General features: G+C 42.1%; 1 protein-coding gene across 1 annotated transcript in view; it reads left to right on the top strand.

Moving 5' to 3' along the window:
• SETD9 (SET domain containing 9) overlaps positions 1–7,190 on the top strand; it is a 7,473-nt gene extending 283 nt beyond the window's left edge. The window contains exons 2-7 of the mRNA XM_017743661.1: positions 2–12; positions 699–1,063; positions 2,695–2,818; positions 3,764–3,879; positions 5,137–5,242; positions 7,045–7,190. Of these exons, the coding sequence (XP_017599150.1) occupies positions 2–12; positions 699–1,063; positions 2,695–2,818; positions 3,764–3,879; positions 5,137–5,242; positions 7,045–7,132 (810 nt within the window). The 3' untranslated portion in view covers positions 7,133–7,190. The remainder of the gene's footprint in view (position 1; positions 13–698; positions 1,064–2,694; positions 2,819–3,763; positions 3,880–5,136; positions 5,243–7,044) is intronic.
• Positions 7,191–9,951: the final 2,761 nt, after the last annotated feature.

Genomic DNA, 9,951 nt, shown 5'->3' with positions numbered 1-9,951 from the left:
CCGCCAGCGCAGGTGAGGCGCGGGAGATGGCCCCGGGCGCCAGCCCAGACCCCGCTGCCTCGGGAGGGTCTGGGGCGCCGCAGGAGCTCACTCGGGTTTGTCATTCAGAAGTGCTTCAGCTTTGGTTGCCTCTTGGCTGGCATGAAATTCGTAGTCAGATACTTTAAAATGGTGTTTAACGTTGAAGATGGATAGATAGGTACTTCTTGTCGGTAGGATGTGTATGCCCTATTTTAATCATAGAAGTAGTGTTTGAATTTAAATTATTGCGACGTGGTTATAAGGAACAAAATTAACTAACTATATTAAAACCTTCCTCGCCCACATAATATTTGTCTCACCTCATTTAAAGTGCAATGAACTATTTTTTAAAATAAACATTATGATAATTATGTTTCATTTTTGGTGCGTTTTTCACTGAGAACTCAGTAGGGTTTAACCTACTTGTGGTAAATGCTCAGAGACGATGGTTTTAGAGCAGAACAGGTACTGGTTTAAACAGTCTTTTTTAGTGTTTTTTGTGTTAAAAACCGTGGTTGGAGCTAGAAAAAAGTGGAAAAAGTGTGAAAAAAGTTTGGGGGTTTCTGAAAGAACAGTGCATCTAAGTTACTGGTGCTGCAAAATGGCTCTTCTCTATTTAGGAAAAAAGTAATACTAATACATGTTTTTAATTCTAAAGTACTTTATTTTCTTTACAGGACCCTTCGATATGTTCCTGAAAGCTCTCAAGACAAAATTATTGCTGATGAAGATGTCTTTGAAACACTACTGAAAACATTTAAAGCTTTATTCATAAATGATTTCAGTAGACAAGCAGATATTCTGACCTTACTTCCAGAAGTCAAGTGTCAATATCAGGAGTTACTGACTGTGGAGCAGAAGCAGTCAAAAGTAAATTCTTGTACTCATCCGGGTCAGCACGTGTTTAGTCCTGAGGAAGTTTTGTTTAACACACTTGGGTTCACTGTTGGCAGGGACCAGAGTTCCCTGGTGTCTGCTGGAACTGGAGTCTTTGTTACCAAAGGCTTTGTACCGAAAGGGACGGTTGTGTCTATGTATCCTGGTAATGGAATGTTTTTTTTTTTATTATGTTAGATGGAACTTCTAAGCATCTGATCGTGGAATGCCAAAGATGAACACTAATTTTTATTTTATGGGTTTTATTTCTCACTCCATAACAAAATCACCAGTTAAGCTGCATGAGAATATTTATAAACTATTTAGAATTATTTTGGAAGTAAGAAAAACAATATTGGGAAGAATAATTTTGTTTATCAAAAAAAATTCAGTACTGAGAGTCTGATTTTCCAGCAGCTACAAACGTTGTTCCAGATTCTTTAAACACAAATGTATGGGAGAAGTTTCAAGTAGATGAAGAGGACAGTGGGGTTTATGTTTTGGTTCAGGATCTGAAAAATGAGGTTTTGAGATCTCCACACAGGTCAGTAGACAATTGCATGAACTTCAAAGTATGGAAGTACGAATTGGAGAATGAATGAAAATAAAACCTTCATTTAGCATAACTTTATTCCGTAAAGCATGTTTGGAAAAATCAGTACTTCTGTCTTCCTCATTTCTTGGAACTGTGTTTGCATACATTTCTCAAAAAGGTTTGTAATTCTGTCAGTATGGCTAAGCTAGCAACTCTGTTGAGTTGCTTTGGGTTTGTTTCTGTTTCATCTGTCAACAAAATCATTCCCTGTGGTCTGTGGCTTGTGCCAGTAGTGCAAGATCGGGAGCAGCCCAGGCATTCACTGGTTTTTCTGAGTGCTTGGCCATTACCATTGATTACTTGTGAACTGACTGATTTTCAAGTGACATTGAGTGAGCCTGCCACTTTCGCATCTCGCTTCAAATTTCAGGCACATATGAAGTGTGTTCATAGGCTCATTCAGAGTCTGCTTGAACTGCTCTTCTGGCAAAACAAGAGGATGGGCTGTTGAAATGCCTTTTCAGGTTAGTGAAGGCTGGGGATGGGACCTTGTGGACAGGGACTGCAGCCTGCCTGTGCTTGGCTCCTTGTGAGAGCGCAGTACAGGATTTCTGCAGGGGTGCTGAAGACATAGTGGGTGTGAGGGATGCAGGACAATGATTTCGTGAAAAATGACAAGCCAGTCAAGTTGTTTTTCTGTGCTTGGAAGTCATGGCAGATTAAATCCTCTCCTCAGATTTGGGAAACAGTCTGCTGAAATAATTTTTTCTTGGTTTGTCATTTTCCAGCTCCTGGACCAAACAAAATCCCTGGGGTAGTGGATGGAGGTGTTTCAGATTATTTGCTGAATCCCTGTGTGCTTTTCAGAGTCCTGACACAGTAGGATCAAAATGGCTTAGTATCTTCAGCTGTGTTTTCCTGAACAAGTATCCCCTGATGTTTTTGTCTCTGAAGCACACCAGTTGGCTGTGAGGCTTTATCTTCCTCTCCCAAAGATACTCAGTTCAAGCCTTCTATGATTTCCTTGGAGGCTTCTTTTTTTGGAATATATCAGCTCATTTAGTTGAGAGGGGATTTTTTTTACATCCCAAAAAATTGTGTCTGAGAGCTTGTTGGTTTACAAATACCAGTGTCACTAAGTGAGAGGGAACTTCTCTCCCACCCACTCTCTCTCTCCTTTGAGTTTCTGTGTGGAGGGGACTGAAAGCCCACTCTTAACAGTTAACTTATTTTTTTCTGAAATAATATCTGTCTTGTAACAGGTACAGTATACAGAAAACATGAGCCCATCTTTTTCCAGTCCCTTGGCAATCCCTTTATTTTTAGGTGCATTGATGGTGTCCTTATTGATGGGAACGATAAAGGACTGTCCAGATCAGTGTACAGGTAAGCAAAAGAAATAGAGGATTGTTGTTCATCTGATTAAAACGGGTACTTCTTGTCTCAGTTCCGTGTTCCTTACCCTGAGTTACATGTGATTGTCATCCACCTGTGCATATCTCATAATGCAAACACCACAAGGGTGGGAGATGATGGATGCGACCCATTATGTACTTGTGTCTTCATCTATAACACCAGTGAGATGCATTTTGAGGTACAGAGACTTTCCTGTACAGAAAATAGTTTTAATAAAGCAGGAAGTAGCATAAAAGTACTGAAATGTTTCTGAACTGTTAATCAAACCTGCCCAGCTTGGTTCATCAAGTCTGACTCCCTGCTCCTTGCAGAGCTAGCTAAAACCATATGATTAAGAGCATCGTGTACACAGCCTTGAACTGTGACAGACTTGGTGCTGTGACTACTCTCCAGAGGAGTCCAGTGACCAGCCACCCTCTCAGTGAAGAATCTTTTCATAATGCCCAGTCTGAATTTCCCCTGACACAGCTAACCTGGACTGGTTTGGCTTGCCTTAAAATACAATTTGTTGCAATTTATGTTTAAATATGAAATGAAAAGAACTAGTAAAATGATAGAATACCAGTTTGAATATTAATGCCTACCAGATTTTAATTTCTGGAATGAGTTTGAAGCTAATATTGTAATGAATCTTTGTATTTTTAGAAGTGAATGAAAGGTATTGACACTTCTCTAATGGTAATGTTTGATGTTGATTTTGGGAAGAGTGTGTGGTAGTTTTGTTCAGGCTCTTCCACCAGTCTGAAGGACCCCATAGAGTAATGGGAGCTGTTGGTCTATGCATATGCCCCCCACCTCAGGTGGGTTAGGCAGCTGTAATGTTATGCAGTGACTGTGGCCATTCCTGCAGAGGAAGTAAGATAACCTGTTAGCCAAAGGAATCACAACCCATGCTAATGCTGTCAGGCATTTCAGGTCTTGCAGCAGGAGAGATCAACTTGGCCCTTTTCAAATGAGTGATGAGAGCTGGCTCACAGCCACCCTGCAGAACCCGCTGGCAGTGGGACAGTATGTCAACAACTGCTCACATGGTAAGTTGCCAGGTAAATTTTCGCTTCCATAGGGCTGAGAGAGGTCAGAACTTCAGGTGTGGAGTAATGTGCCTAGCAGAAATTGCAGGCAGACCTAAGGCACTGAATCACTGTGTAACAAAATTATCAAGTCTTATTCATCCTGAGCCCATTATTGCCCAATCATATATATATATATATATATATGTATATAATTTTGAAGGTGACACAGAGAATAGGATATTTATCTTGGGGGACAGTAGTACTAGTTAAAACAAGCACTTAGGAGGTAAAAAGTTTCGGAGGCTTTTTGTCACAGCTGAGTGTTAGAATCATTCACTGCAGCAGTTCTTCAAATATGCTTGTTCTTTTCTCATTGACCCCCCAGTTTCCCTCCTGGTATGTAGAATGAAAAGTACACACCCCAAAATGTGAGATAGTGGGAAAGGATATCTGGCAAAGTACCACTGGACTGAAACAGTAGAGAGTTGCAGATCAAGTTCCCCAGTACGGTTCCAGGAGGTTTCATGAGAAAGCTACACACAGTGACATGTACAGTAGGATTCTATCACTGCTCAGTTTGAACTGTAAGATTTTTTTTAGACTTCCTTACGTTTGTGCACAAAATCTAGGAAACTGTTGGTGTAATCTCGCTTGTTGGACCTGAAGGGAACTATTTATTCTGTCTCAGTGTTGATCTTAAGTAACTCATGGGAATGTTTGTACTGTGCAGAAAATGTAATTGATACCATACTCGGGTTCTAAGTGGCTTTCATAGCCTGCATTACACTAAAGATGCCCTGCCTCCAGGTAGCATTCAGAAAGGTGGCTGGAGGAGTAAACCGAGGATTCACTGGCACAGAGATACAGGGCTGTCCCATGAAACTGCCTTTTTGGAGTCCTGTGTCTTATGTAAATGGTGATTTTCTCCTTGCCTGTATTTCTGACATGTTTTGCCACCAGGAAAATTTGTTTCAATAATTTTTTAATTGTAAAAGCAAACATTGTGGTTTTGGAACATTTGGCAGTGCTGTAAGCTACCCCTGGCTCTTGAGCAAGTTGTGCCTCTTCATAGACATGTTGATAATTGGGCAAAGCTCCTATAGTTGATTGTGTACCTCTCGTTTAATTCAAAATAGGACTTCAGAGGAGTGCAGTACTTCCCAACAGAAGAATGGTTTTCAGGCTTGATGAAGCATCTGGTACTCCTGTAGCAGTACATTTGATGGTTTTACACATCATTAAGCCCTATCTAATAACTTTTTTTTTTATTCCTAGAAAAAGCAGCAAACGTGTGTTATCAAGAATTTGATGTGCCAGGACATTTTCCAGTAGAACTGAAACAGTATCTTCCAAACATTGTCTACAGCCATGACGTAGAGAGGTTGGCAGCAAATGAAAAAGCTTGTAGATTTGTATGATGCATATTGCATGTGTAAAGAAAAGACAGACATGATTAAAAAATAACAAACCATATGAGGATGAATTACACAAGTGTGCAACTGTATGGGAGAGTTACCTCTCTGAGCAGACTAATTTTAATTACGAGACTCTTCATTTATTATTCCACGTAATCACAAATGAAATCAGCATAGCTCTGAAGACAGTTTTACAAGCAGTTGTTGCACTATAGTGCAATTCTTCTGAATTCCATAAAGCTTGTATTACAGTACTGAGGTTTTTCAGTACATATTTCAAATCTGTTTCAGCTTTGTCCAATCAAACTTATTCACCTTCTGAGGTAATTCGGATTTAGGCTTCTTCCTCTCTGTTCTTCATGTCTGCTGCTTATGTGACAAATAAGCAGATGAGTTTGCAAGAAGAAACCTAAAATTGTATTGATATAAGTGAAGTACTATGCAATATAAAGGCACAGACTTACAGTACAGTTAGTAAAATTACAACATCCTGGTTATGACCTGAAAGTCCACGTTTTTTAAGAGATTAAAACACTTGGGAATCTTTCTCAGATTATCCTCTTCATTTCAAGAATATGTAAGAATCGTAGAGCAGAGCATCTGAACTTTTAATGTAATTCTGGAGTTATTTAAATACTCTGAAATTTCATTGGGAGAAAGTTATAGTGCATATTGGAAAAATTACTTTTCTGATTAAACTTAAGAGTTTGTTGAGTCAAGGTTAGAGATGCATTTGGAATATGCAGATAATTAAATGAATGCTAATAAAATAAGCAGTAGGACTAAATTCTCAGGAAGCCTGGATGCTGTACTTGAAGTGTGAAAGCGCATATGCTGTGGGACTGCTTCAGGAAAGGGGAATTTTGCTCTTGCTTGGAATCTGTCCAAGAAAATACAGTCTTCCAGTCATCATTTCTCCCAGTTTACAGCCACCAGACAAAAGATCCCATTTACTTCTAGGTACTTATTTTGATGCTGATGAATACAATGCTGACAACATAGATAATCTGGTTTCTAGATCTTGCTGTGTTTTATGAAAGAGTTCTCAGTACTTACCTACCTTGTTGTTTTGTGTATTTCAAAATGGCCTCACACTAAATTTGTAGAGACTTGGGTTGATGCTGTTTTCCACTTCCTGGTTCGTCAGTATCAGAAGCATGTGCTCTCCTTCCTAGAACAGACACTTCAGCTTTAGGGCATGGCCATTTACTAAAAGGAAATTTAGAGGGGTGGGTTTCTACATACCTCTGTGAGAAACTGCCTGCCAGCACCTGATTTCAGCCTGGAGTTCATGGATAATTTGACACATCACTGCAGATGGCAGCAGGCTTCTGGTGCAGTTGGGAGCTGTCTTCCTGGATGGTGCTGGGCCTTAGGAGAGACACTTTGGCCAGCCAGCGCCTGCAACAGGCGTGTCCTCAGGAGTGGCTTCTGCTGCATCAACTTTGCTGTAGCTTTTCCTCCTGTCTGAGTGAGGGTGTCTCTTGAAGTCTTGACTAATTCTTTTAATCTCTGAATGATTGTGTGGAACAATTAAGTGGAAACATGTTTTGCATACCCACATAGGCTGTGGGTTTTGGTAATACTGCATTTGCTTGTATTTGCTGTCTGTATTCCAGTGTTGTTTTTCCATGTTTCTTGCCCTGTGTTATGCGTATTACTCACTAAACTAATCTAGACACTGGTTCAGCTTCTTGAAATGAAGAATTAAAAACAATTCAAAGCAAAATATAACTGTTCACTTTTACATGTTTTCCTTCTTTTACAGCCACCTGAGGTGTGTAGTTCTTGTCTCTCTCAGAGACATCAAGCAAGGAGAAGAACTTTTTTCAAATTACTACACTGTTGTCAGATGAATTGGTAGATTCAAGACAGAAGAAATATGTGTCAATAAAATATGTTATGGTGCCTGTACTTCAAGCTTCATCATTTTTGTGTAAGGGAGAACTGTAGTTTTGCCATCTAGAGAGCAAGCTGTAGGCTTGAATTTCTCTGAAAAAAGTCCGCATTTGATGCACAGGTGAAGGTTAACCATTGACATCATAAGGTACTCAGCTGTCTGCTGTTGTTGATAGTTTTGCATATTGGTGTTCAGGTGTTCATAAGGTAGTTCATAAAATTAAAACCTAAGTTTTAGACGTGTCATTTAATCTACTAGATTGCACAGTTCTCTGTAACTGGGACTGTTACAGTATTTTTCCATTTAATTTCCTGTGCTTAGAATGGACACAGCTTGTAAAAATTACTTTTCTCTTGAATTGTATAATAATGTATTATGCTAATCCTCATAGCTCCCAGTAGTTACTACATCTTGTTCTGGTATCCTTGAAGTTGACCCCTTTGGTGTCAGCTTGCTTTTAAAACACACAACAGTGCCAGCAGTTGTCCTTCTCTTGTATGAAGGCCATTTTGGACCCATGCTGATGGGCCCCTCAGCTGTGCCTGCATGGTGCACTGTCATCCTGAGGCCATCTTGAGCCGCTGGCTTAGCTGTGCCTGCCTGGATTAGGAGGAAACACGTGTCCAAGTCCTATTTCAGTGATTCACTGAAAGTTTCCTGGCATGTGGCAACTTTCATTGCTTTGTTCTGCAAGAGGACTTCATGTTGCAGTGTAGCTGGAGGAAACAATGCCAACCAAGGCTGCAGCATATTTTTTAATGAGTTTCTGGTATAGACAGGGCCAACTATTCTCACATTAATTTTTGCTGCTGTCTGCAAACTGCCTTCAGAAAGATGAAACCAGTATTTAATGCAGAAGTCCAAGCAAGCCTCCCAATGAATTTGAGGTTGGCATAAGCTCATGGGAGAGGAGGAGCTGGGAAACGATATGCTCTTGGTGAACTGGGTGGTGGTTGGGGCAGCCAGGGTGCCCTGCTTAGCTGCTGAGACATCGTCTCCTTTTCAGAATGCAAAGCTTTGTGGTGTCGGCATTACTTGGTCTGCTTCCGAACCTGAACCTTGACTGTCACGTTCAGCAGAGCTCTGAGATAGTGGCATCTGGCTCAGCATGGGTTGTGCGAGTTTTATGGTGATGCTCAGGGTGTGGAGTGAGTTCTAGTGACATTCCTCGTGGATTAGTAAGGGATCAGAGGAGTGATCACCAGTCTACTGAAGAAGGTCACCCACTATGACTCCGAGGATCCCTTCTCTCCTGAGCTGACCTTTCTCCCCAGCTCTCTGGGAGGTTATTGGGACCTCTTGGTCTGTGGAAGAAGCTGGACGTCAAGGGCACATACAGTATTCCTAGTGTATGGGCTGTAGTTCTCCAGGCAGCTCCCATGGCACTCTGGAAGGAGGAGAGCGGGAAAGGTGTGAATGTGCGTGCTGCTGCTTATTTGTCCTTTTTCCCTTGCTCTTAAAGCTGCTGTTCTTGGCTACTGCTCATTATACCCTCCTGTGAGCTGATCTGACTTGCTAAGCATGATAACACCACTACCCCGCCTCTCATGTTGTGTTCTATTGCAGTGAGGTGAAACAGCTCATAGAGGGGCCAGAGTGAGCAAGAGAGCAGGAAGCCCATAGGTAGCGTCAGAGTTGCTGATTTGACTGCCTGGATCTTACAAAGCTGTGCTGTCCGACAATTCTATTTTGCACGTAAAGGTGATGCTGTACTTGCTGGATGTCTCACTGCCTGCCAGGCTGGTCTGCTCCCTGCTGCATGCTCCACCCTGTGCCAGTTCTGGAGCTCACCTGGCAGCACAGGAACTGCAGCAAGAGGGAGTGATGGTGGTTCTGCCACCTTAAAGGACTGTGCATGTTAGGCCTGTTGGCACAGAAGGCAGGCACGTTCCAGCCACAGCAAAGGAGCAGGTGGGGATAAGCAGCCATGCTGCAGGGCAAGAGCGGGAAGTTGGCAAATGTCCTGATTTTCAAGGAGGGTAAGAAGGAGTATCCAGAAACTATGGTTCTATCAGTCTCACTTCAGTGTCCAGTAAAAACCATGAAAAGATTATTCTGGGAAGTATTGAAAAACAGCTGGAGGATAATGCAGTCACTGGTCACAGCCAGCACGACTTCATGAGAGGCAAAGTCCTGCTTGTTGAACCTGATTTCCCTTTATGACAAGGTAGCACACATAGTTGATCAAGGGAAGCTGGTTGATGTGATCTTCTTGGATTTTGGCAAAGCTTTCATTGCTGTCTCTCACTGTATCCTTCTGGACAAAGTGTCCAGCTCACAGCTGGACAAACATATCCTGTGGTGGGTGAGCTACTGGCTTACGGGTCGGGCACTAAGGGTTACAGTCACTGAGGTGTCATCAGAGTGGGGACCTGTGATCTGTCACAAGTGGGGCTCTGCAGGGCTCCATCTTCAGGCCTGTGCTCTTTGACGTCTTCATACATGACTTGGACAAAGGATGAAAAGGAATACTAAGTAAGTTTGCTGATTATGCTGAATTTGGAAGAGCTGTTGACTCCCTTAAGGGCAGAGACACCTCAAAAAATTAGAGGGATGGACAATCACCAACCATATGAAGTTCAGCAAGGGAAAGTGATGGATTCTGGGCACCTGGCATGGGGCAGCCCTGGATGTATGGACAGACTGGGGAATGAGAGGCTGGAGAGCAGTGCCATGGAAAGGGCCCTGGGGGTCCTGGTCAGTGGCAAGTTGAACATGAGGCAGCAGTGCCCTGGCAGCCAGGAGGGCCAAGCGTGTCCTGGGGGGCATCAGGCA

This window comes from Corvus brachyrhynchos, unplaced genomic scaffold (assembly GCF_000691975.1).
Source record: "Corvus brachyrhynchos isolate BGI_N302 unplaced genomic scaffold, ASM69197v1 scaffold310, whole genome shotgun sequence".
NCBI lineage: Eukaryota > Metazoa > Chordata > Aves > Passeriformes > Corvidae > Corvus > Corvus brachyrhynchos.
Note: the sequence above shows the minus strand (reverse complement) of the source record. Positions and strands in the feature narration are given on the sequence as shown.